Source organism: Quercus robur, chromosome 11 (assembly GCF_932294415.1).
Source record: "Quercus robur chromosome 11, dhQueRobu3.1, whole genome shotgun sequence".
Taxonomy (NCBI): domain Eukaryota; kingdom Viridiplantae; phylum Streptophyta; class Magnoliopsida; order Fagales; family Fagaceae; genus Quercus; species Quercus robur.
In genome coordinates this window covers 5483476-5510565 of record NC_065544.1, presented here as the reverse complement: position 1 = coordinate 5510565, position 27090 = coordinate 5483476, and the positions used below count along the sequence as shown (strand labels likewise).

The 27090-nt window shown below is 36.9% G+C and overlaps 2 protein-coding genes and 1 pseudogene across 2 annotated transcripts; 2 read left to right on the top strand and 1 right to left on the bottom strand.

The window, feature by feature from the left end:
* The first annotated feature begins 6503 nt into the window (after positions 1-6503).
* On the top strand, positions 6504-7430 carry LOC126704647 (uncharacterized). Its single transcript, XM_050403680.1, has one exon. The coding sequence runs from the start codon at positions 6504-6506 to the stop codon at positions 7428-7430; it is 927 nt and encodes a 308-aa protein (XP_050259637.1).
* A 3982-nt stretch (positions 7431-11412) lies between these two features.
* LOC126706264 (GDSL esterase/lipase At1g29670-like) lies at positions 11413-13420 on the top strand. Its single transcript, XM_050405658.1, has 5 exons — positions 11413-11659; positions 12104-12231; positions 12485-12730; positions 12849-13086; positions 13200-13420. The coding sequence occupies exons 1-5, from the start codon at positions 11413-11415 to the stop codon at positions 13418-13420; spliced, it is 1080 nt and encodes a 359-aa protein (XP_050261615.1).
* A 4949-nt stretch (positions 13421-18369) lies between these two features.
* Positions 18370-26925, bottom strand: LOC126704646 (spermidine hydroxycinnamoyl transferase-like; annotated as a pseudogene).
* Between the last annotated feature and the right edge of the window lie 165 nt (positions 26926-27090).

Sequence of the window (27090 nt, the reverse complement as noted above, 5' to 3'; positions counted from 1 at the left end):
AATATGTTTAGTCGTGTTTAAACTTGCTCAAAGTTGATTCATTTATGTAAAGTTGGAATAAGCTATTGCAGGATTCATTTAAGCTTCTTGGCCTGGTTCGATCGATCGAAACTTAGGCTCGATCAATCGAAAATCGAGTCAGAGGCGTTTTTCTGCAGAATTCCAACTCAGCCCTAGTTTGTTTAAAACGTTTAGGGTTTTCTAATTTGCCCTAGGTATAAAAGGCAAACCCTAGCCACGTTTTATTTTGGCTCATATTGCTGTTTGTGTAAATCTCTTGTGAGATCTGTGAGAAGCTTTCCTTTACACAAGTTTAGGATTATCAAGAAGGAGATTTCTTCAAGAGCTTGATGATCATTTAGTTGCTGCACTAAAGAGCTTAAAGAAACATAAACAGGTGTGCTTGTACTTGCTGGAGAATCCAAAAAAGAAGGAGTCCGTGGATTCGGAACTTGCACGTAGTCGTGTCAGTAAGTTCTACTGGTGGGTAGCAATAAGAAGTCGAGCGTGGGGGCTTGTAAGTCTTATTGTATAAACTTCGATTCTTTCAAGATAGTGGATTCAAGTTTACCTTGAGGATAGCTAGGTTAAATCCTCCCAAGGTTTTTACCGGTTTGGTTTCTTGGGTGATCATATCTTTGTGTTATTTATCTTTCCGCTGCTATGCATGATATGATTGTTTTATTGTGATAACCTAGATTTGGAATTTGGACTAAGTAACAACTTGGCTAATTACCTAGGTTAATCCAATTGTGTTTTTAAGGGGTCTAAAAACTATCAATGCCAACAATAAATAATCAACTATGCGATAGGTTTTGATGATGCAAGATATTAGGGGGTGATTGTTCAAACTAAGATGCAATGGAAGACTTCAAAAGATGTAAAAAAATGTTATCGAAGTGCACTGGTATGTTATAGGCCAAGAGCCCTTCGACAGTTAAGTTAGAACTTCTTTAAAGATCTCTAAAAACTCTAAATGTTTAATAGGAGGAAATTCTTACTTACCTCAAATTTGGTGAGGTCTTGCCTTTTTAGAGGAGATCATGAGTGGGCCTTCTTTTTTTTATGCCAATCTCTGTATATAGGGAGATTATGGGGAGATTTCTCCCATGTTTTGAAGTAGTGGACAAATGTGACAAGTCCCATTTTTGTCCAACGTCATTTAATTTTCTTAAGTGTTGAATTGCAATGTTTATGGATGAGCATGATGATCTGGATGATCATCTTATTGTGGACGATTTGCTGCAAGCTTAGGTGATCTTCTAGATGAGGTGACCATTTGATTCCGTATCAGGTTCAAACAAAATTGTGCCCTAAAATATTGATGAAGTTGAATCATTGTATAATTGAAATGAAATCCAAAAACAAACAAGTTAACTAGAAGTGAATCCAAATTAATTCCTGGAAGACAAGAAACTCTTGGAAGTTGGTGAGGTCACAGTCATACTTACACTCATACTCACACTCACAAAAAATACAAAGGAAGAGAATGGAGAGGGAAAGAGGAAGATAAGTGTTTACTTTGTTATTTCTCTTCCTTCACTCTTTGGCATTGAATGAAGGAATGCTAGCATGGATACTATACAATGCAACATGAACTTCTCCCATATTAAATTGCATGACTTCAAAAACTCAATTGAATATGTTATTTAGGGCCTGTTTGGTTTCCCCATCACTCAAAACCCATAACTTATAACTCAAAACCCACTATCACTCAAAAACTCTAAAATTTTTGTTTGTTAACAAAACCCAGTCATATATCTCAACTTTTAAGTCCACCTTTTGCCAAAATGGGGGAGCCCACCGATTAGTCTTTTTCAACTGTCTTCTTCCCTTACCCGCGTGACTCTACATGAAGAACATGAAATCCACACCCAAACCCAGTTTCATCACCACCACCAACGATAAACCCAGATTCCACTACCATCAACACCATCAATAGCCACACAAAAAATCCAAAAGAATGCATAGGAAACCCATAACCAAATCCCACATCCCCGAAGAAGAAGAAGAAGAACGCAAAGCCAAAAAAAAAAAAAAAACTGAAGCCAAAAAATGGAGCTCCGACCCGAAACAATGAAACGACAACATCTGATGTTTCAGCTACTACTGTTGCTACGACGATGAACGCGAAGTACAAGCTGATGTTGCCGGTGAAGCTTCTGATCTCGAGGTCCACGTGTCTCACAATCCCTCCTAGGCTTAGTTCAACGTCATTTCTCGAATCCCCTGTTCTCCTCTCCAACATGAAGGTCTGGTCTTGCTCTCTCTCTGATGCCACACAAAAAATCCAAAAGAATGCATAGCAAACCCAAACCACAAACATAGCAAACCCAAACTCAAAATCCTTAGATCGGAGACCCAAATCACAAAATTAGACACAGAGATGAACTGATCTAGGCTACGCTTGAACTAATCTCACGGTGGCTTGTGGTGGTTGCTCATGATGGTGACGATTTGGCAAAAGGGATGAGAGAGAGAAAAAACGCCTAAGAAAGAAACCGATTTGGCAAAGGGAGGAAAGAGAGAAAGAGAGAAAAAATGAAGCCAGATTAGGTGGTTGCTCGTGCTGGTGACGACTGGTGTGGTGGTGGCAGCTTGTGGAGGAGCAATGAAGGGTCAGTGAGAAGAGAGAGCTCTAGGTAAAAGAAAAAAAAAAATGAAGAAGGAGAAGAGACAGAGAAGAACGGGTTGGAGAGAGACGTTACTTGATGGGACAAGTCATAAGAATGGGTCCCATTCTTTGCTTAATTTTACAAAAATGCCACTGAAACTCAATTCTCAAAAACTAAAAACACCTATTTCTTGTTTCCTATTTCCATCACTCTAACTCAAAATTTTGAGTTTTGAGTGATGGAAACAAGAGTTGAAAATCAAGCCAAACAAGAATTTTTTGTGGGACTCACGTGTTTTGAGAACTTAGTTATGGAAACTGAGTGATATGATCCAAAATCACCCTCATCCAAACAGGCTCTTAATTACTTTACTATACTTAATTTATTATGAGTCATTTGTTTACTATGGTTAATTAACCAAAAATAAATTTAAGTTCAAAATCAATTTTTGTTCATAGGATTAATTCAGCATAAAATCAACGAATGGTTCTAAATTCTCTTTTCATCTCTCCTTATATAAACCTTACAATAAAGTGTGTGTTCGTGGGGGTATTTAGAAAATGACAATGTTTGGCAACAATTTTAGTTATAGTCTTATAGACTAAGGTTATAACTCTACTCAATATTTTTTATTGGCTATGAATTTTAGCAAATCAACCTTTGGATTACATTTTTTTTCTTATATCTTCTATACTTGCAAAATTTAAAAAAAAATCAAAGATTAATAACTATGTCATCAATCAAATGTTTAAATTTTGAGTCTTTGTAGTCTAAAATTATATATAAAAAATAAATTTATAGATTGAATAGTAAATAACATCAAATTGGTATGAAATTTGACATGTGTTTTAAGAACATAAAAAACATATAATTTAACAGTTAGATTTTCAAAATATATAGCCATGTTAATTTTTTTAGTGAGAGTTGTAGTCTTAGGCTACAACTAAATTTGTAACTAAACTTTATCCTTTAAAAAACCCATTTCTTGAAAGTATTGGTTAATTTTGTTGTTCCATGTTTGGGTGGATGTTTCAGGTCATAATTTTTTTTTCTCAACTTCAGAATTTTGTCTTAATTTCCATTAACAACATTTCCTATGGGTTGCTCAACTTAAACTTCTTCCTCAACTTCAGAACTTTTTTTTTTTCTCTTTTTTTTTTTTTTTTTAATATTGAAATAAATGAAGATTCTTAAATTTCATAAGAAATTAGGATTCTTAAATAAAACCGAAACTCTTTTAGAATTAGATCCTTTGGGCTGTCATGTGACAGTGTCCACAGTGCACACACACTAATTCATTTGAAACTAATTCAAATTCTCATAGGTAGAACTTATGATTAACGCAGTACGTACTTCAATTAAAAAAAAAAATTTATTGACAATTTTTTTTTTCCGAAAAACTAACTATGCCTTCAATTTTTATTTAGTTATTTTATATATTCATTGGATTTTTTTTTTTTTGAAAATTTTAAAAATATTAACAAAGTTCTTTTATGTTAAGTCAGTGTAAATAAATAAGTAAAAAAACTACCTTCGTTTTCTTACTTGAATGGAGCAATTCTCTATCAAATGATTGATTAATTAAATGATTTCAAATAACCAAATTATGTTTCCTATTAACGATTATTTTTGAAAAAACCAAATTTTAAATCCCTCGTTCAAAAGTAATACTATAGTTATTTGATAAATATTTGTAATTTTTTGTACAATATCCTTTTTAGAATAAAAAATTAGTACAGATTCATCACTGATTTTCAATATAGGCGCTGGTTACAAATTGATAGTAACTGCAAAGGTTCTGCTTCATTTGCTAGCTAGTCAAGCCATAAAGAAAATAGCATAAAGACGGCATTGGTGGGTAATTCTTAGTTGGATATGCTAATGATAGATTAAATGCACGGTGACATTCACATTTTCTAGGTGATGACTTAAGTTTTTTAGATAATTGGTAATTTATCATCATATCAATATATGGGGTTTTAGCTTCAAACATTGTTGGCCTCTAAATGTATGGGATAACAAGTGATTTTTTTTTTTTAGGATGGGGTTTCTCTCGCAAAAGTTAGAAAGGGTCTCGCTACCCTCTCTGCCTTTTGCTTGTAGAATTGTTGGTCCCTCCTGTACTGGAGGAGTCTGGGTTCTCTGGAGGTAACAAGTTTACCTCAGAGCTTGTGGTTTGTTCCTTTCGTGGGGTCCTGGGAAACACCTTTCTTTCTTTCTTTCCTCTCTGTTTCCCTGTGGAGTCCTGTTTTCGTAGTCCCCCTTGTACTCTATCTTTTCTCCTTTTTATCTCCTGATGGAGGAGCTAACAAGTACCTGGAATAACCTCTCCCTAAACGAGAGAGAAGGCTCAAAATTTACTCTCCAAACCCAACATAGGTCTGTGGAGTTTATTATTGCAGCAAAATTTCTGACTAAACGTGTGCTGAATATGGAAGCCGTGGCAAAAACCTTTAGGCAACTATGGAGATCCACTGAGGGTTTCAAGTTGAGGAAACTTGATGACCATTTGATCTTGTTTGTGTTCAAGAAAAAAGGAGACCTGGACCGGGTTCTTCAGAGTGAACCTTGGTCTTTTGATAAAAACCTGGTAGTCTTACAACGTTATGACCAAGATGATCCAGTTAAGGATCTAAAGTTTGATCGGGCTATGTTCTGGGTCCAAGTTCACGACATTCCGATCCGATATATGTCTAGAGAAGTTGCTGAATCTATTTGTGAGTCGGTTGGTGTTGTTTGTCATTCAAATGCAGGGGTGGAGGCGGATGGAGACAGATTTATTCGGGTTAAAGTGAGCCTGGATATCTCCCTTCCCCTTTGCCGTGGACGGTTGATTACATTAGATAACGGAAAAAAGCATTGGGTTAGCTTCAAATACGAACGGCTCCCCAATATATGTTACTGGTGTGGTAGGTTGGACCATAACGATAAGGATTGTGCTCTATGGATTCAGAGCAAAGGCTCTCTTACAGAGGAGAATAGACAATATAACCAAACGTTGAGAGCTTCTCCGTATAGGCCCCAAAAGTCTGTGATTTTTGTCCTGGGTTTCTATGAGAGAGCTGAGAATCCTAGGACGAGTTCCGGTGAGCCTACGGACGATCAGGTGATGCCAGAATTTTCTGGTCCTCCTCCGTCGACTGAGATGAACCCAGTAATGGTAATGGACACGCATGAAGAATCCAGTAAGGCTGATGCGACACCGGCTGTGTCAGTTTTAAGGGACGATAGAGACTTGACGTATGAGCCCCAGGCCGATCCCGGATTTTCCTCACCCTCAACTGTCATTTGTCAGGCTACTGAAGAGCGTGATATCCCAAATGGTGATGGCTCTCTGCTAGCAGATTTGGAAGCCATTCCAAAGCCGCCCAAATCAGATATGTTGCCAAAAAACACTGGCACTTTTGCTGATGGTGACCCTTTTCTGGCCACGCTCCAAGAAATTGATAATGACATAAAGAAATATGACCATGACCCGAGTTTCATGTCTCGTGTTTTGGGTGAGTCAGGCTCTGGCTTAGATGGGTTGGTGGCGGTACAGACTCGAAGTGAGAATGCAGCAGAGAAACCCTTGATAGTTGGGCCACAAGAAAATGGGCCTTACTCCCCTAAGCTAGAGGTTAACCGGCCCAACAAGAGACTTCCTCTTCAGGATTTATCAAATTCTAATGGGCAGCCTGTCAAAGCAAAGCCCAAAAGAACACCCAAGTTACAAAAGCCCATTGTATTTTCCAACTTGGCTTCTCCAGCTAACGTTAAAAAAAGAGAACACTCACCAAAAGAGACTTCAGATGCTCCAGCATTGAAAAAGAGAGGTGTAAGCTCCAATGCGTCTTCCTTCTCTGATATTCCATCGGCAGTGGCTGCCTCTCAGCCCCGCCGTGAGCCATGAATTGTTTAAGCTGGAACTGCCGGGGGCTTGGGAACCACCGGCGAGTTCGCGAGCTTTCAGAATTGGTGAAAGCTAAAGGTCCTAAGATAGTTTTTCTCATGGAAACGAAGAAAAAGAAGTCGTACCTTGAAAGGCTTCGGTGCCGCCTGAAGTTCGACAACCTGTTTATTGTGCCGCGTAGAAACTTGAGTGGCGGTCTAGCTCTGCTCTGGATGAACGATGTTAATCTGCATGTTCGCACTTTTTCTCCTCGGCATATCGACGCAGTTGTGAACCCAGGAATTGATGACGCTTGGCGCTTCACGGGGTTTTACGGAGCTCCCGAAGTGGCCAACCGGGAAGATTCTTGGTTAGTTCTTCGTCACCTTAGCTCTCAATTTATTTTACCTTGGGTTTGCATTGGGGATTTTAATGAAATCACAAAACTTAGTGAAAAACTGGGTGGGGCTATTCGGTCTGAATTTCAAATGCAAAATTTTAGGGATTGTTTGGATGTGTGTGGTTTGAAGGACCTGGGTTACTCTGGTTTACCGTATACATGGTGTAACAGAAGGTTTGGGGGTCAAGTGGTTTGGGTCAGACTGGATAGAGCCTTTGCGACCTCGGATTGGTTGTTAAAATTCCCAACGGCCCGCCTCCATCATTTATTGGCTTCATCCTCTGACCATAAACCTATCTGGCTTTGTCTAGATAATATTCGAAATCGTTTTTTTAGACCCGGGAAGCCTTTCCGGTTCGAGGCTATGTGGCTCAAGGATGTGAGATGCGAAGGAGTTGTTCATTCGGCTTGGGAGGAGGTTGTTCAGGGGGACTTGATGGGGAAAGTCATCAAGAAGGTCGAAAATTGTCAAGCTCAGTTACAGTTATGGGACAAAAATGTGTTTGGCAATGTTCGTCGTATTTTAGCTCGGAAAAAAAATTGAGTTAGTTGAGGCTGAAGCTGACTCCATGGCTGGTAGAGGAAACTCTAGATTACAAGGGCTCTCGGATGAAATTAAGAAGCTCATGGACCTGGAGGAGTGTATGTGGAATCAACGATCCAGGGTTGATTGGTTGAAGTATGGGGATATGAATACGAAATATTTTCACTGCCGTGCAACAGAAAGAAACAAAAGAAATCTTATAGCAGGTCTTGAAAATGAGTTTGGAGAATGGGTTGATGACGAGAATTGTATTGGGGACATTCTGACTTCTTATTTTTCCTCCCTGTTTACATCGGCAAATCCCAATGTCTTTGAACCAGTTCTAGAGGGGGTGGAAACAAGGGTCTCGAACTCCATGAACGAGGAGTTGCTCAAACCTTTTGTAGCAGAGGAAGTCAGGGTGGCTTTGAGTCAGATGGATGCAGATACGGCCCCAGGCCCTGACGGTCTCCCTCCTCTCTTTTATAAGCAATTTTGGGATAAGGTGGGAGGGGAAGTCACAGGGGCAGTCCTATCCGCCCTAAATTCTGGTTCTTTTCCTAAGTCCATAAATCATACCTATATAACTCTTATTCCGAAAATTCAGAGTCCTAAGAAGGTTACCTATTTTCGGCCCATTAGCTTGAGCAATGTGCTGTACAAGCTTATTGCGAAGGTGCTGGCAAATCGCCTGAAACCCCTGCTGCCCCAACTTATTTTTGAAACTCAAAGCGCCTTTATGTCAGAGAGACTTATTACGGACAATATTTTGGTTGCCCATGAAACTCTCCACTACTTGAAGTCAAAAAGGTCTGGTAAAATGGGCTACATGGCACTGAAATTAGATATGCGAAAAGCATACGACCGAGTTGAATGGAAGTTCCTTGAACAGATCATGGAAAAACTGGGTTTCGCCTCGAAATGGATCAACCTTGTTTCTGCATGTACCCGTTCAATGTCTTTCTCTATTATGCTGAATGGGCAACCCCATGGTCTTATCCATCCTACCAGAGGCCTTCACCAGGGCGACCCCTTGTCTCCTTACTTATTCTTACTGGTTACTGAAGGTCTCCATGCTCTTTTCAGTAAGGCTGAAGCTAATGGCAATATTAGCGGCGTCTCCCTCTGCCCAGCGGGTCCTCGGATTTCTCATTTGTTGTTCGCTGATGACAGCTTAGTCTTTTGCAGAGCTACTGTCCCTGAGTGTGTTAAACTCCAATCTATCCTGTATAATTATGAAGAGGCATCGAGTCAAAGTATTAATAGGGGTAAAACAAATATTTTTTTCAGCTCTAATACTTCGCACCAAACTCGGGTAGCTATCATGAGCTTCTTGGGGATTTCGTCTACCCAAAGCTTCGAACAATATTTGGGCCTCCCATCTTTGATCGGTCGGGCGAAGAAGAAGTCCTTTAGTGTAATTAAAGAAAGAATCTGGAAGAAGTTAAAGGGATGGAAAGAAAAATTATTATCACAAGCGGGGCGGGAAATTCTTATAAAAGCTGTAGTGCAGGCTATTCCGACATACACTATGTCTTGCTTCAAGCTCCCAAAAGGTTTGATAAAGGAGATTGAGGTGCTGATAAGGAAGTTCTGGTGGGGCTATAGAGGGGAGCAAAAGAAAATCCATTGGTTGAGCTGGGAAAAACTTTGTCTCCCTAAGGGAGAGGGTGGAATGGGGTTTAGGGAGCTAAGCAAGTTCAATGATTCCCTTTTGGCTAAACAGGTCTGGAGGTTAAATACCCATACTGATTCTCTCTTTTATAAAGTGTTCAAAGCTAAGTTTTTCCCCGATTGCTCCATCATGGAATGTGTTAATTCGAATAAGGGATCCTTTGCTTGGAAGAGCTTGTTGCAAGCTAGACACGTGTTAGGCTTGGGCATGATTTGGAGAGTTGGTAACGGCGAGTCTATAGTAATCAGACGTGATATGTGGCTGCCTAGAATTTTTGCCCCAAAGGTGGTTTCTCCGGCCTCTGTTCTGCCCCCAGATTCACGGGTCTGTGACCTTATAGACCAAGCGTCTCATACATGGAAGAAGGGGCTGATTGCCCAGGAGTTTCTATCACACGAAGCATGTCTGATTGTTGGCCTGCCTTTAAGCCTTCAAGCTACCCCGGACAGGCAAGTCTGGTTGCCTTCAGCTAATGGTGAATTCTCAACCCGATCTGCCTATCAACTCCTAGCCACCTCTGGCCGGGCTACCAATCCATCATCCTCATCTAACAGTCGTGGAAAATCCTTGTGGAAGGGTATTTGGAATCTCCAGGCCCCTCAAAAGGTGAAACATTTACTATGGAGGGCAGCAAATGAATCTATTCCCACAATGCTCAATTTGTGGAAGAGGAGGGTGGTTAATGTAGCTTGCTGTCCAATGTGTAAGGCAGATCCTGAAGACACAATCCATGCCTTGTGGGGCTGTAGTTCTCTCTCAGCAATTTGGTATCCTCTTGAAGAGCTAAAGAAGATGGTAAGGCTTAAATTTGGCGTGTTCTCTGATTTGTTGGAAGTGGTGTTCAATAGGCAAAGTTGTGTTGATGTGGAGGTGTTGGCCATGATGTTTTGGTTAATATGGAATAATAGAAATGCTAAAAGATGTGGTGGGGAAATTATAGATAATCACTTGATAAGGTCTAAGGCAGAAAGTTTGATCGCTGAATTCAGGTCAGCCCATGTTACTCTCAGAAAGCCATCTGTTGCTGCAACTCGTGCTGTGAGGTGGATTCCACCTGAACCTCCATCATATAAGATCAACTTCGACGGGGCAGTCTTTAAGGAGCTGTGTAGTGCTGGTCTGGGTGTCGTGGTGCGCGATTTTTCTGGCCGTGTCATTGGTGCTCTAGCTGAAAAGATTCCACTCCCTAATGCAGTAGCAACGGTGGAGGCTTTAGCATGCAGAAGAGCTATGTTTTTTGCCAAGGAGCTTGGCCTCCTTGATTGTGTATTTGAGGGAGATGCCGAAGTCATAGTTAAGGCCATCCAGAGGGAAGATTCATCGCACCCAGAATACGGCCAAGTCCTTAGTGATGTTTTATTCCTAGCCGCTGACTTTTGTGTATGCACTTTTTCTCATGTAAAACGAGCAGGTAACTCAGTTGCCCACTTTCTCGCTAGACAGTGTATGTCTGGTGATGAGCTACAGGTTTGGTCTGATTCCATTCCTGAGGATATAGCTCCTCTTGTTGCGCGTGACGCGTTGTAATTTGTTTTCTTTTCTTCTTCAATATATTTCCTTGACCTTCGGGTCTTTTTTATCAAAAAAAAAAAAAAAAAAAAAAAAAGCTTCAAACATTGTCTCTACCTTATCTTCTATTTAAAAAAATTTCACATGTTAGACCCAAGATAGTCGGTGATTTATGATGATATTAGTGTCGGAGGTCTTAGGTTCAAACTTTGTCTCCACCTTATCTCCCATTTGAAAAAAAAAAAAAAATGTTGGATCTCTCTTAATCAGGACAGTTTAAACTTTGCAATTGATAATTTATCACTAAAAATTGTTAGTTGTTCACTTTTATGCAATTGTTCACAAGGTATATAGAGGTATACAAAACTGAGTAGGCTCTATGGTATTTCTTCTCTCATCATACATTAGGTGTGGGAGCTAATGGGTTTCAATACAGTATGCATGAATTTTGTTTGTAATAGAAGTGTTAAATACGCAAGAAAGGTCTTCGACTTTGGTTGTAATATTATTGAATATCATCTTCCAAAAAAAAAATTTAATTGATTAGTTTTGAAAACATAACATTATTTGCATGTAATATATCAAAGAGAATTCAGCCATTTAAAATTAACATAGCTAGTTTGGACCTCTTGGTGACTTGGCCCATAATATTTTTAACAATTCCCATGAATATTTTTACAAGAAATCTCTGTGTTTCCCGACTATAAATGTTTCTCCAATTTTACATCTTTGAACAATTCCATTTATATTTCACTTCCATTTCTCCTCTCTTTAATTTTCTCATTTCTAATTAAATTCTTTCAGTTGTTTTGATTGTCAATGGCATGTCAACTGAAGACATTGTTGGTGCTACTTGTTTTCTTGCTGATATCAAATTTGCAACATTGTGTTAATGGAATACCGCAAGTACCTTGTCTCTTCATTTTTGGGGACTCGTTGTCTGATAATGGGAACAATAATAACCTTGTGACAAGGGCAAAAGCCAATTATCAACCATATGGGATTGATTTTCCTGAGGGACCCACCGGAAGGTTTACCAATGGTCGCAATATTGGTGATATCATTGGTATGCAATTTACTCTTTTCTACATAAATTGATACATGTTACTTTCACATAAGTTTTTTTATTATAATTTTTTGGTCAAATGATTATCCATTTTGAAGTATTTGATTTGGAACGTAGCAAATCTTTAATTAATGACCAAAAAAATTTGATTTTGGCTCCAAAAGCTAGCTTATATTTTTGTTAAGTCACTGCATATTTACTACTGTGTAAGAATTACTAGCAATTGACCCAAGTGTATGGCTTGTTACAATTCATTTTTGATTTGTTATTGATTTTTTTTCTAAGGAAAAAAGAAAATCGACCTTTCTACTTTACAAGTCTGTCCGTGTTTTTTACATTGTGGTTGTGTACTGGGGAAATGTTGACATGGTGCATTTATATTTCTCAAGTCTTCTATCACTACGGTTACCAAGTATTATTGTTTTCAATACTTTCTCGTTACAGCTGAACTTCTGGGTTTTGAGAATTACATCCCACCTTTTGCTTCTGCGCCTGAAGGCTTCGAAATACTCAAAGGGGTCAATTATGCATCCGGTTCAGCGGGCATTCGCAATGAATCTGGACAACATCTGGTAATTTTAATGTCATCTCCAGTGTGATGCATGCCAAATTTTAAGGATTCCCACATTTTGAGTCTGATATGTTTATTGCGAAATAGTATCCTCTCAATTTCATCACGATTAAGATTTTATTTTTTAGATTTAACAGTGTATATATTGCCACATCATTTAACATTTTCTAGATGTACAGCAAGCTGTGCATCTCTAGATTCATAACACATTTAATCTGAACCATTTCTTAAAATAATATAGTTCAGAATTGCAGGGTAATCGGATAAGCTTAGATAGACAATTGCAAAATCACCAATATACAGTCTCGCACATCATTGAAATGTTGGGAGGTAATCAGAGAGCAACAATGTACCTAAGCAAGTGCATGTACTCCATTACAATTGGCAGTAATGACTACCTGAGTAATTACTTCTTGCCAATGTTCTACCCTACTAGCCAACAATATACACCAGAGCAATATGCTAATATTCTTATCCAGCAACTCACTCAACAAGTAATGGTTAGCACAAATTCTTTCACATTTAATGTTGTTGTAGTTGGTTCCATCATGAATAAGATGGTAGTTTGTCTCTTTATTGATACAAGAAAACTAAATGGGACTTTCATGTTGATTCTAGACTTTGTACAGATATGGAGCAAGGAAGGTAGTCCTTTATGGATTGGGTCAGCTAGGTAGTATTCCAATTGTACTCTCTTTATGTGGAATTATTAGCTCTTCATGTGAGGACAGCTTCAACAAAGTGGTCCAACTATTCAATGATAGGCTTATATCACTGGTGGCTGACCTCAACAAAAATCTATGGCAAGCTAAGTTTATCTTCATAAACACTACTAGTATGGATTTGGAATACACAAGTTCTACATTTCAAGGTAGACTGCCTAAATTAGTAACAGTCTTTTCACCTCTTTTGCCAATGCTATAGATTTTCTTCTTTTCCTTATGAGATTGAGATGAAATTTTGTGACAGGTTCCATGGTTAAAAATGCTTCTTGCTGTGAATTGTTGGGTTTTGGACAGTTCCAATGCTCTCCTTCAGGATATGTATGTCATAACAGGAGCCAATATATGTTTTGGGATGCAGTCCATCCAACTGAAGCCGCATATGAGTTCTATGGGGGAAGGGCATACAGAGCTCAGTCCCCAACTGATGCTTATCCATTTGACATCAGCTACCTCGCAAAGCTCTAATGTACAAGATCACATGTGGGAAGAGAATTCTCATGTGAAAGTCTGTAATGCCATTGTTTGCATTTCTTTTGCGACTGCCCAACTCATAATAAGGTTTATGTTTTGAAATGCTGGTTAGAAGAATGGAATAAAATTGACCATACTACATGGTTCCAGTAACTTCAACTAATTAAGTTTTTATCGTCTAATAATAAGGGATTTGAGATCGAATCTCTCCACCACTAAAATATGCATTGGTAAAGAGCAATCGTGACATAATACACATCATAGATTTAAACCTAATCCTATCTAAAAAAAAAAATTATAATTTAAAAAAAAAAAAAAAGACTATATACATAGATAGTCAATTAAGGAGGTAATAAATAATATAATTTTGGATAGAATAATTTGGTCGAAAAGAACACATGTGGCCAACCATCATTAATCTTCTCTCTTGCGTGTGCATTAGCGAATCCTTAAAGTTTGGACTAAGACATGATTGTTGTTGATCATGCCCATAGACAATACATTATTTATCTATATATTACAAAAAACTGAAGCGTAACATTTATTGTTGGTACGCTTCTGTTAAGCCACATCAGCACCCACGTCATTTATTTATTTTTTATATTTTTTACATTTATTGTTTGCCTCTTCTTTTTCAATTTGACTTTATGTGGCCAGCTGTTAACCACTTCCTCTCTTCTCTCACCCACACATCTCTTCATTTTTTTTTACACTTCCCCTCTCTTACTCAAAATTTTTTTTTTTCAATTCACATATCAAAATGTCACTCACATAATGGGCTTTAATATACTTGGGACATGGGCTTAAATATTATTAGGACATGGGCTTAGATTATTAAAGGAGGTAATATTTTAGATCTCTCTCTCTCTCTCTCTCTCTCTATATATATATATATTAAAGACTCTTAGACTTTAATTAAATAAATTATTCTTTATTTCTATTAAATTGATATATGCTTAATATTATATGAAAAATAAATGCTTAACCATATATATATATATATATATATATATTTTTTTTTTTTTTTTGAGAAACATGCTTAAACATATATATATAAATTTAATAATTAATTAAGATACGAATCCCTACCCTAATCGTATTCTAATTTTTCGGAAATTCCCTTATCGTCATATCGTATCTATATATGTACCCACATCCAATTTGTGTTCGTGCTTTCTAGATGACAACTTGATCCAATTCTAATAGGGTTGAAGCACGTACTCCATGTTGGCTCTACTGGCTTTACTGTGTAGCAAACCTTTAAGCTTACCATCAAATTTACTTTTAGGGAGTGCTTGCAAAATATGAGAAAAGTTAAGAATAATGGTTACATTTTTTATTGCACGGCCATATATAGGTTTTTATGTGCCAAATGGGGGTGGTTGTTTCCTTTTTTATATTTTATTTTATTATATTATATATTTTTAATTCTATAATTGAAAGAGGAGGGATTTATTCTCTGAATGTCTCCATGTCATCAAGATGTTCTAATTAGTTAAGTTATAAGGCTCTTAGCTGTTAATAAAGTATAAAATGAACCCTAAATGTCTCCATGACATCAAAATGTACCAACTAGTTGAGTTATAAAGGCTTTTAGCTATTGACAAAGAATTAAATTTGATGAAGAAAAATATTCTTTCCCACTTTTTTGTTTATTTTTATGCTCTATCAAATTAAGTAATTTTCTTTTCAAATTTATAATTAATACAAAAATTACTCCCACCGGTAATAGACTTCATTAAATTCAAAAAAAAAAAAAAAAAGTATAAAAATCGATCTAAACGAATTCCTCTCTCTCTCTCTCTCTCATTTAATCAGTTCCACGTTATATTTCACCAAATTAAACAACATTGTTCCTATTTTATGACTAATACACAAAATACTCATACCTTTAATAAATTTAATTAAAATTCAAAAAAATTAACGAAAAAGTGTAAGCTTTTCTAAATCCATGCACTAGTCACATTGAAATGTTCATTGAGCTTTTCATGACACAATTTCAACCTTAAAATTTTTGTAAGAATAATAATAATAATAATTAAAAAAAAGACATAGACAAAGGAAACAAATTATGAAAATCACAAATTTCTTTTTCCCTCATAATTGTTGAAGAAATGAAGATAAAATTTTGTAAAGTTGTGATTTTCAATTATGTTTTGTTGGCATTAATTTCTTGTCAATTTTTATTGTAATTCTTCAATCATTTTCCTATATGTTTGTGGGATTCAATGTAATGGGTTCAATGTGTGAAATTGGTGAAGAATTGTGAAGACCAGGACAACTCACGATTGGCTCGTGAGTGGTGCAACCCGCGAAAAGTCACATGAGGAATACATGTTAGAAGTTGAAAGGCTCAAGTGTCGTTGGCATCTCGTGAGTGGCTCGCAACTTGGCCAACTTGCAACCTGACTCATGAAATGCATTGCTAGTCTGTTTGTGTGCTTTTTCCCATTTCTTTACGCACACTGTAAAAGCCCACATTACCCATGAAATTGTAAGGAGAATTTTAGAGAGAAAACCCTAGAAATCCATTGGAGAGTTAAAGATTGCCTACCTACAACCCTATACACCTTTCTCTTATTTTTCCTCATACTCCTCCCTCTCTAAGGATCTATTTGAGATCCGTTTATTTTACTGAAAGTACTATAAATAAAGGTAAAAGTTAGTTGAAATAGAATAATGGGATCCATAAATAGTACCAAAAAGTGAAGTGAGATCCATGAATAGTAGCAAAAATAAGCTTAATAGTAAAATAAACTGGCCTTTTAAGCTGGAGCCAAACACATATTAATTTCATATCCATTGAGAGGTTCTTAGCTTAAACACATACCTCACTCATTCTAAGTGTTGTGAGTTGTTTTGGAGCTCTTGGGAAGTATTGGGTCATGCCATTCTATGGTGGATGCAATTGGTGATAATTGCAGGATCTGGAAAGTTAGTAAAGACAAGGCTTGGAGAAGCCCGTTGGTAGCTGGGACATGGAGGGTCTAAGTATAAAGGGTAGTTTAGGCTTAGAGGGTCTAAATTGTAATCCTTGTATTTCAACTTTTTCATTAGTGGATTGATTCACCTTGGAGGGTTACGGTGAGGTTTTTACGCCAAACACTTTGGTTTTTCTCTTCGATAACACATCGTGGTGTTATCTTGTGTTTACATCTCTTTTCCTTTACTCCTTGTGTTTTAAACTTAATTGTTAATTATGTATGCCCATGCACTAGATAATAGTCCAGGTTAATTGCACATCACTGGTGAAGCCAGAGGGGGGCGAGGGGGGGCACCTGCCTCCCTGACTTCTCCTAAAATTTTTTAGTAATAGTAGTCTAAAGTAGTTACATTCTAACATGGAGGAAAAAAAATTTGAAAAAAAGGACTTCTATTTGGTTGAAAGTCACCAAACCATTGCTTTTGTCTTGTCCTACTGCAACTTGCACCTATTTCACTATTTTTTATTTTTTATTTTTTATTTTATATCATTATTTACACCATTTTTAATATTTATGATACTTTTCACAGAATTTTATTCTTGAATGATGCTAGAGATAGTACAAATTTTACTACTTATATCTTACAAATTGGCATGTCCCAATCACAAAAAATAATTTCTAACATTTATTCATTATATTTTTTAAGTAACACTAATCACATTCTTACTCCATCAGTTTATAAATTTTTTAGTAGCTATGAATTGGTTATTTTTGTTTATTTATTTTAATAATATGAAATATATTCATATTTGCTTACAACAGTTTATTTATTTTGTTATTATTGTTGGTTAGTATTTTTTAGATTAATTTCACTTTTAATATCATCTTTTAATTTTGCCCCCTCTAGACTAAAATTCTGCCTCCGCAACTATTGCACATTGATTACTCTTATTCCACATCTAGTTGAATAAATTAAAAGTAATTAAGCCATAATTTAATTAGCTCTAGTAATTTTACCATCGAGCTTTCATCACCAATAAAAGAATATACCAACTTTTCTTTATTGTACTCATTGCTAGTAATAACCTACGGAACATTGCTCCTCAACTCTTCCTATATATCTAAACGGTTTGTGGCACTTTTTGGTGTTAATTTTCAACAGAAACTTTCGTAGTACATCGTTAATATAGGTCAATGTTCAATGACAACCGGAGCTTTCATATGCCGGCAGTACTTTCCTGTCGGTGCATAACAGTAGTATCGTTGTGCCGTTTCATGGATGCCCTATCCCACAACGCACAGCCTTTTCCTTCGTAGCAAAAACTTGCATGCACCCCAAACACGTGAACACCTGAGTTGGACTTCATTGCACAGCTCCTTAATGCCTTGGCCAACAAATCATAACAGATTGCCAAATTCGTAACTGACTTCTTCAGTGTTTTTGCACCATCGGTCGTGACACATTGTTTGAAGCAGGACACATCAATTTGTTATCTTTTTCATGGACAATTGAATCTAAACACTTAGTTGTATTGATTACTAAAAACTAACATTTGTTATCTTTTTTTTTTTTATGGACGATTGAATATGATGCAACTATGTGTTTGAATTTAATTTATATGATTACTCAACTAATTAATGCCATGCAATACTTAATTGGAAATCAATTACTTGTTTATTCAAGCATGCATGAAATTATAAACGTGCACTCTTGGTGTAATGATCACTTCACAAGTATAAAGAGGTGTGGGGGGTAAGAATTGGAATTCAAATCTTTAGAAAGGAGTTTCACATACATATACTTAAATTAGTCTAAAGTAAAATTTCTATTTTATATAAAAAATTTTTTAAAAAAAAAACATGAAATTAATTTAATAACGAATTAAACATCAACATGTAGACTAAAAAAGCTAAGCACTTTCTTACAACTAATTCTTCTTTTTCTTGCTACTCCTTATTTTTATTCAAATTCATGACCATTCCTTAAAATATATTCTTTCTTTTCTTCTCATTTTTCCACTAAATAAGTTCATAGAAGTGCTTCTTAAAATCATCAATATGAGCCACTTGCAGACACAAAGCCACAGTCAAAGATCCATCTCCATCATGACTTGGAAGGACAAGCGAGTTTCCATCAATATCATGTGTTCCTTGCCCCATATAAAACTCCTTCCCCCATCCAAAATCGAGGCCATACATTGGCAAGCTCAACCAGCTCAGGACCCCAAAATTTGGATTTCCTTGGAAAGGTCCTTGGGTGCTCCCCTCGGAATGAATGTCTTGAAACTGTGTCAAGTCCAGTTGAATCTTCAAAAAATCAATACCCGAATTCACAAACTCATCATTCACTTTCTTGATAGCCTCTCTTACCCTACTCGAAGCATAGCTTAATGGTTTGGACATCAAATCCACAGCACGACTCGTAGCAAACACATCCAAAGTTGTATTGCCAAAGTACCAAATTGGCAATGGTGTACTCATGCGCCTTCTTGAGTCTACACAAACACATAATGTCGTAGGTTGTTCATTTTCGTGTCTACATGCATGCTTTGCATGCACATCAAATGTGTCCCGCCAAAGTCTCCTGCCGAGTGTAACCACGCTCTAAATCACTACTGCTCTGATCTTCATTTGCCATCTTCTTTAGCTTTTCAACTTGGTTTTTTGTAAGCTTTAACATGGCCACCGTAGTCTTCTCCTTTCGCTCTTCTAGATCACCCAATTTCCCGAGCAAGATTGGTAGTTGAATAAAAGCCTCATGGTCAATGCATGGACTGGCTCTTGGGGGACCACCAGCTCTTAAAACCCTCCGATCATGAAATGGTGCTGTCCCTAATGGCTCACCTCGAGCAAGCCTAGCCCACTCCGTAAAGAAGTGTAGTGCACTTGGTCCATCAGCCACTGCATGTGATATTAATAGGCCAAGACATATGCATGCCTCCACACTTGAACTTTGTGAGTTGCACCAATACTAATGGCATTTCATGAATTGGGACACTATAATCTACCCCTGGGAATAGAAATTCATACTTTGCAGAGGGAGAGAAATCACCAAAATCTTCTAATCTTGACTCAGATTCAGCTTCAAAGAATGGAACCCCTTCAGCATTGCAATCAATCTGAAGACGGTCTTTGCCTATCCAACGCAAACGACCAGCAATTGGATAGAAAGGCACCAATGCTTTGCTTAGCGACTCTTAGTATTGGTAATGGTGTCTGGTAGTGAAAGCCAGTTTTGTGTTGGACGGTAGAAATAGATTGTGGAGACATGAGTTAGGCTGAGTTGATCCAATTCTGAAAGGGGTTGGGGGCCATTTCATGTTGGCCCTGCTGGCTTTACTTGTAGGGAATTTAACCTAAAATCCCAACCTGTGAGAAACAAAACAAATAGAGAAAAACACACGTCAAAGAAAATAATCACATGCACAAGACAATATTTACGTGGTTCGGCAATTTGCCTACGTCCACGGAGTTGCAGGGATTTCGCTATTATCAGGGAAAAATACAATAGTGCACAAGAACACTCTCAAGAAACCCAAATCCCAATTACACCCTAGCACTCTCTCACAGAAAAAAATAAGAATAGAAGCTTACTGCCTCTCTTTTCTCTATTTTCTCTTATGCGGCTGCTAACTAGGTTAATTGGAATATTTCTCTATATATATTCTCACGGCTGCACATTGCTACTCAAAACCTAATATATATATATATATATGTCAAAGTCGGCTAAAGTGGTGGGTTACTATTCCAAATAGGAGTTGGTCAAATAGTGACCGACTTAGGCAATGAGGATGTGGGCTTGTGGCAATTCAAGCCACACTCGGCCCACTCCAACAAATCTCCACCTTGGCTTGAATTGATCAAACTACACGAGCAAACTCCTCCATCAGCTCCACCTTAGCCCTTAAGGGCTCACAAGCTGCAAACATTAGCCACAATCCTCCATAACACAGTCCCTCATCCCTGCAACTCATCCTCCTGTCCTCAAGCTAGAAGACCAATTGAAGCTGCGCACAGCTTCAACTTCTCAATAGTGACACCCTTAGTCAACATGTCTGCCGGGTTCTTAGATCCACAAATCTTCTCAAGCATTACCAGCTTATCTTCAACAAGGTAACGGATAAAGTGGTATTTTGTCTGTATGTGCTTCGACTTTGAATGAAAAGCCGAATTTTTGGCAAGAAAGATTGCACTCTGACTGTCACTGTGTAGAATGCCCATCTCCTGCTTCTTACCCAATTCATCTAAGAAACCATGTAGCCAGATCATCTCCTTTCCAGCTTCAGTTGCTGCAACATACTCAGCTTCTGTACTAGACAAAGTAACAATCTTCTGTAGATTTGAAGCCCATGATATAGCTGTACCACCCAGAGTAAAAACAAACCCAGTAGTGCTTTTTCTACTATCAATATCACCAGCAAAATCAGCATCTACATAACCCTGCAGTTTCAAACTTGCACCTGTGAAGCAAAGACATGTATCTGATGAACCCTTCAGATATCTCAGAATCCACTTGACTACCTCCCAATGCTGCTTTCCAGGCCTACTCATGAATCTGCTCACAACTCCCACTGCATGTGCAATGTCTGGCCTTGTACACACCATAGCATACATCAAGCTGCCAATAGCTGAGGCATAGGGCACCTTGCTCATGTGGTCCATTTCTTCTTCTGTCTTCGGTGATTGTTCTTTGCTTAGTTTGAAATGACTACCCAAGGGTGTGCTCACTGGTTTAGCTTCATTCATGTTGAACCTGCTGAGAACTTTCTTCACATACTCTGATTGTGAAAGCTTCAATGTACCATTAGTCTTGTCTCTAATGATTCTCATACCAAGGATTTGCTTTGCAGCTCCCAAATCCTTCATTGCAAACTGTTTGGACAATTGCTTCTTCAGATTATTAATCTCCTCAATGCTAGACCCTGCAATAAGCATATCATCCACATACAACAGTAATATGATGTAAGAATTGTCAAAAAACTTAACATAGCAACAGTGATCAGCTTCACATCTCTTGAACCCAATTCTGTGCATAAAACTGTCAAATTTCTTGTACCACTGTCTAGGAGCTTGTTTTAGGCCATACAAGCTCTTTCTCAGTTTGCATACTAAATTCTCTTGTCCTTGAGCAATGAATCCTTCTGGCTGAATCATGTAAAGGTCTTCCTCCAAGTCACCATGAAGGAATGCTGTCTTCACATCTAACTGCTCAAGATGTAAGTTTTCTGTAGCCACCATTCCCAGTACTAGTCTGATTGTTGACATCTTCACAACTGGAGAAAATATCTCTGTGTAGTCAATGCCTTCCTTCTGCTGGAATCCTTTAACAACTAATCTAGCCTTGTAACGTTTGCTACCATCATGCTCATTCTTTATTCTGTATACCCACTTGTTGTGCAAATCCTTCTTTCCTACTGGCAATTCAGTCAGTTCCCATGTTTGATTCCCCAACAAGGAATCCATCTCATCCTTCATGGCTATCTCCCACTTGCTTGAATTCTCATCTTGCAAGGCTTCATCATAACACTCTGGCTCACCACCATCAGTCAACAGGAGATAATTTAAAGTGGGTGAATAACGCTGTGGAGGTCTAATGTTTCTGGAAGATCTGTGGACTTCAGCTACAGGTGTACTCAGATCTACCTGTGAATTTACATTCTCCTTATCTTCTTCACCCCTTTTCTGGACAGTACCTTCAGTCAATTCATCTAAGTTGACAAACTCAGATTTCTTTTGATCTATCTCTGTAACATCTGACACTACAGTTGACCTGTCCTTGTACATAACCTGTTCATTAAATATCACATTTCTACTTCTGATGATTTTCCTGTTTTGTTCATCCCAAAACCTATAGCCAAATTTCTCATCACCATAGCCAATGAAAAAACATATTTTAGACTTTGCATCAAGTTTACTACGAGCATCAGAATCAATATGAACATAGGAAACACAACCAAAAACTTTTAAGTATGAAAACTTTACCTCTTTATCGCTCCAAACCTCCTCAGGAAGTCTGAACTCCATGGGAACTGAAGGTCCTCGGTTTATCAGGTAAGCTGCAGTGCTAACAGCATCAGTCCAAAAAGTTTTTGGTAGTCCAGCATGCAACCTCATACTCCTAGCACGCTCATTGAGAGTTCTATTCATGCGCTCAGCCACACCATTCTGCTGTGGTGTCCCAGGAATGGTCTTCTCCATCTTAATTCCCTGTGCAGCACAATACTCACTGAACCCTCCATCTATGTACTCTCCTCCATTATCTGACCTCAAACATTTTACTTTCAAACCTGTTTCTGTCTCAACCATGGCCTTCCACTTCTTAAAGGTTTCAAATACATCAGATTTATTTTTCAGAAAATAAACCCATACCTTTCTGCTTGAGTCATCAATAAAAGTGATGTAGTACCTTGAACCTCCAAGGGATGCAACCGGAGAAGGCCCCCACAAATCAGTGTGTACTAACTCCAATTTTTCAGCCTTCGGTGTCCTGCCAGTTTTCAAGAAGCTCACCTTTTTCTGCTTTCCTAAGATGCAACTTTCACACATGTCAAAATCAATGGACTTCAATTCTGGTAATTTTCCTTTTGACAGCAGCATCTTCATCCCTTTCTCACTCATGTGACCAAGTCTTCGGTGCCATAGGCTTGTATCAGTACTTGCATCAGCAACTGCAATTGTATCTCTTGGACTTGAGGTCATGTACAGAGTACCAGTTTTCTTTCCACGAGCCAATACCCTAGCTCCCTTTGTAACCTTCCAAGTACCACCAACGAATAGTATTGCATGTCCTTCATCATCAAGTTGTCCAACAGAAATCAGATTTCTCCTCAGGTCAGGAATATGTCGAATCTTCTCCAGTAACCAAACAGACCCATTGGGCAATAATATTCGAACATCTCCCATACCCACAACATCCAAGGCTGAACCATCAGCCAAATACACCTTACCAAAATCACCTGCAACATAATTCTGTATGATTTCTCGGTGTGGAGTGGTATGAAACGAAGCTCCTGAATCCAAAACCCAATCATCAAGTGGACTGTCTACTGCAAGAAGTAATGCATCATGTACCTCTTCTGTTACAGCATTAGCAGAATCATCTTCATTCTTCTTCTTAGGACTTTTGCATTGATTCCTAAAGTGACCTGTTTTCCCACAATTCCAGCATTGTACTTGTTGGCCTGATCTAGATTTACTTCTGTTCCGATTAGAATTTCTGGATTTTGATCTGCCCCGATTTGAATTTCTGTTATTACCTCTGCCTCTTGTCTCAAGGTTTAGGGCAGAACCAGATCCTGAGGATTCACCTGCATCTCTTCTGCGAATCTCCTCAGCCAGAATTAAATCTCGTATATCATTGTACTTGAGTTTTTCCTTTCCTGTAGAATTGCTTACTGCCATCCTTATTGCCTCCCAACTGTTTGGCAAAGAAGCCAAAACGATCAGTGCACGGATCTCATCATTAAAGTCAATTACAGACGACAATTGATTTGTGATAGTGTTAAATTCATTCAGATGTTGTGCTACTGATGCATTCTCTGCCATCTTCAGATTGAACAGTTTCTTCATCAAGTGCACTTTATTGTTTGCTGACGGCTTTTCATACATACCAGACAAAGCCTTCATCAGATCTGCTGTGGTCTTCTCCTTTACAACATTGTGTGCAACAGACCTAGACAGAGTTAACCTGATAACTCCTAGTACCTGTCTGTCAAGAAGAGCCCATTCATCAGCCTTCATAGCCTCAGGTTTTGTCCCTAAAAGAGGCAGATGCAATTTCCTCCCATAGAGATAATCTTCAATCTGCATCCTCCAATACGCGAAGTCTGTGCCATCGAACTTTTCTATTCCAGACGCCTTTCCTGCTTCCTCTGCCATTGCTCCCACTCAAATCTAACCCTAGGCTCTGATACCAGTTGTAGGGAATTTAACCTAAAATCCCAACCTGTGAGAAACAAAACAAATAGAGAAAAATACACGTCAAAGAAAATAATCACATGCACAAGACAATATTTACGTGGTTCGGCAATTTGCCTACGTCCACGGAGTTGCAGGGATTTCACTATTATCAGGGAAAAATACAATAGTGCACAAGAACACTCTCAAGAAACCCAAATCCCAATTACACCCTAGCACTCTCTCACAGAAAAAAATAAGAATAGAAGCTTACTACTGTGAAGCAACATTTTGAACTTACCACCGTTATTTCTTTTAGAGACTGCTTGCAAAAGATGAGAAAAGTTAAGATTAAAATGGCTACAATTTTTTTTGTGTGGCTATAGGATTTTGTAGGCCAAATGGGGATGGTTGTTGCTTCTTCTTTTTTATTTTTCATTTTTTGTCTTCTGGATGGTTGTTAGCTCATGCTTCTATATTGAGGAGCATTTTTTTCTCTTTTTTTTAATCTATAATTTGAAGAGAGGGTTTGAATTTCGAGTATCTGCAAGTATCAAGAACTTGCATGCACAACAAACACGTAAACAACTGAGTTGGACTTCATGCACAGTTCCTTAATTATGCCTTGACCAACAAATCATAAAAGATTGCCAAGTTCGTAAATGACTTCTTCAGTGTTTTTGCACCACCTTATGGTCAGTCGTGACACATTGTTTGAAGCAGGACACATCAATTTGTCACGTACGTAGGACACCAAGTATATTTATGTTATTGTGTCGTGTATGTAAGAGAATTTCTATTATCTTATTTTCCTTTCAATCAATTAAAGAAATTTATATTTATTTACTGTCGTTCCAGTTTTCCTTCTTTTCAACCAAATATAATACAGTGAAAAACTAAAATCTTTTTCTATTTCTAACATTTTCCATCCTCCTAATCAAAAAGAGCTTTTGTCATGTGTAATTTTCCTTTAAATTATATTAATGAGTGTTATATATATATGAATCAAGTTCTTTATGAAAGCCTCTTATTTAACTCGAAAAAAATGCTTATTTATGTTCACTTGTTTAGCAGACAAGCCAAGCTCAAGTATAAGTTTAATCTCTAGTACTATTAAACGAGCTAAGTCAAACATAATAATGTATTTTTGAAAAAGCTTATGAATATGAGATTTTATTTACCTATATAATATTATCTTTTTATATGTACACTTGTCTAACAATATATTTATATAGACTTGACTTTGGATTGTGTAAATCTAAAAATTGGTCATATGATATTAAACTATGATTTGTAGTTTTTTTGATAAAATAAACTATCCATTCATAGTAAAAAATTTATAAATTTGTGAAGGGTTAAATTTTTTTACTCATGTTTAACTATATATGGGAAAATAATATGTTAATCGAATTAATATTCCCTTTGTCCCAAATTATTGTTTATAAATTTCATTTTGGGATGTTCCAAAATGTTTCCCCCTTTGAAAAGATAATAAATTAATTTTTGCACATACCTTTTACTCTTTTTATTTTTTATTTTTTATTTATTTATTTTTTTTATATTTTTATAAAAGCAATATCATTATTTCTCTTCAATTTAAATTAGTGGGGTAGTTTCAAAACTTGGACTTTTTTAACCAAAAGACAAACCATTAAATAATGTTAACTTAAAATGTTTGATTTTCTAAATATGACCAAAAATATGGGACAAAGTTAGCAGCTTGAGAACAAATTTGAGCTTATTCGACAAGAAAATAAACTAAGTTTAAACTTATAATCTTGTTTGGTACATAATAAACACAATTTTGGCTCCCATATGAATTAAAACTAAATGAACAAATGTGAACGTTTAATACTCATCTCAACTCTTTTGATACCCTAATTTTAATCACAAATAATATTCTTGAAATGTATTAAATCATGATTTTTTTTTGTTAAAATAAATAAATAATACACATTAGTGTATAATAATAATAATGTTGGAAAACAAAATATGTGTTTTAAATCAATTAATATTAAATAAATTAAATAATAAATGTTCTGCCTTAATATGCACAATATAAGATAAGAAATATAATAATAGCAATACTAAAGTGAAAATATTTTTATTTATTTATGGATATGAATGCAACAGAGTGAGGGATGCAAATGTAACAAATAAGTCCATGCCCTCTCAAAATCTTTTTCATTTCATAAGATACAAAATAAACCATGTTATAGTTTTCTTTTATTTAAGGAAAAAAAAAAAAAAAAAAAAAAAAAAAAAAAAAAAAAAACTCAATACATTTGTATCCCTAGCCTAGCTCTCTAAATATAAAATGAAAAAGAGTTTGTTTTTAGGAAAAAGAAAAGATTTTGATAGAAAGATACTGAAATATATGGTTTAAATGCATCTATTGTTAATGAGTTATATATGACGAAACAAAGTTTAAATATTAAGAGAAATAAAATGAGATATTAATACTTTAAATAGGTATTTGTATTTTTAAGTATGAATGGGCTATTAATTTAAATTTGCACTCTATTAAAAAAAAGTGTTAAGAAACTATAGGTGGAGCCGTGGAGAGGGAGAAATTCGTAAAGCCAAGCCCTTCTCCTCTCCGCCCTTGATGTGAGTGTGCATATATAAATGGATTCATGAGTATTTTTACTGAAGGAGGCCCTTAAATTCGATGTCCATTATTCTTCTTTTGCTGATCTGACATTTCAAATCGGTGGAAATAGATATATAGAGATCAAAATTGGCGTACGAAGACTAGATCGACAAATGCTAATCTCAATATTACAAATGTAAAATGCTTCGCTATGTTTATAGGCTTAAAAGAAAATAAAAATAAAAATAAAA

Bases quoted from the DNA above. Each gene is read 5' to 3' on its own strand.
- LOC126704647 (XM_050403680.1), top strand. From the start codon at position 6,504: ATGAATTGTTTAAGCTGGAACTGCCGGGGGCTTGGGAACCACCGGCGA.
- LOC126706264 (XM_050405658.1), top strand. From the start codon at position 11,413: ATGGCATGTCAACTGAAGACATTGTTGGTGCTACTTGTTTTCTTGCTG. The intron at 11,660-12,103 runs GTATGCAATTTA...TTCTCGTTACAG, and splicing joins CAATATTGGTGATATCATTG to CTGAACTTCTGGGTTTTGAG. The intron at 13,087-13,199 runs GTTCTACATTTC...ATTTTGTGACAG, and splicing joins TATGGATTTGGAATACACAA to GTTCCATGGTTAAAAATGCT.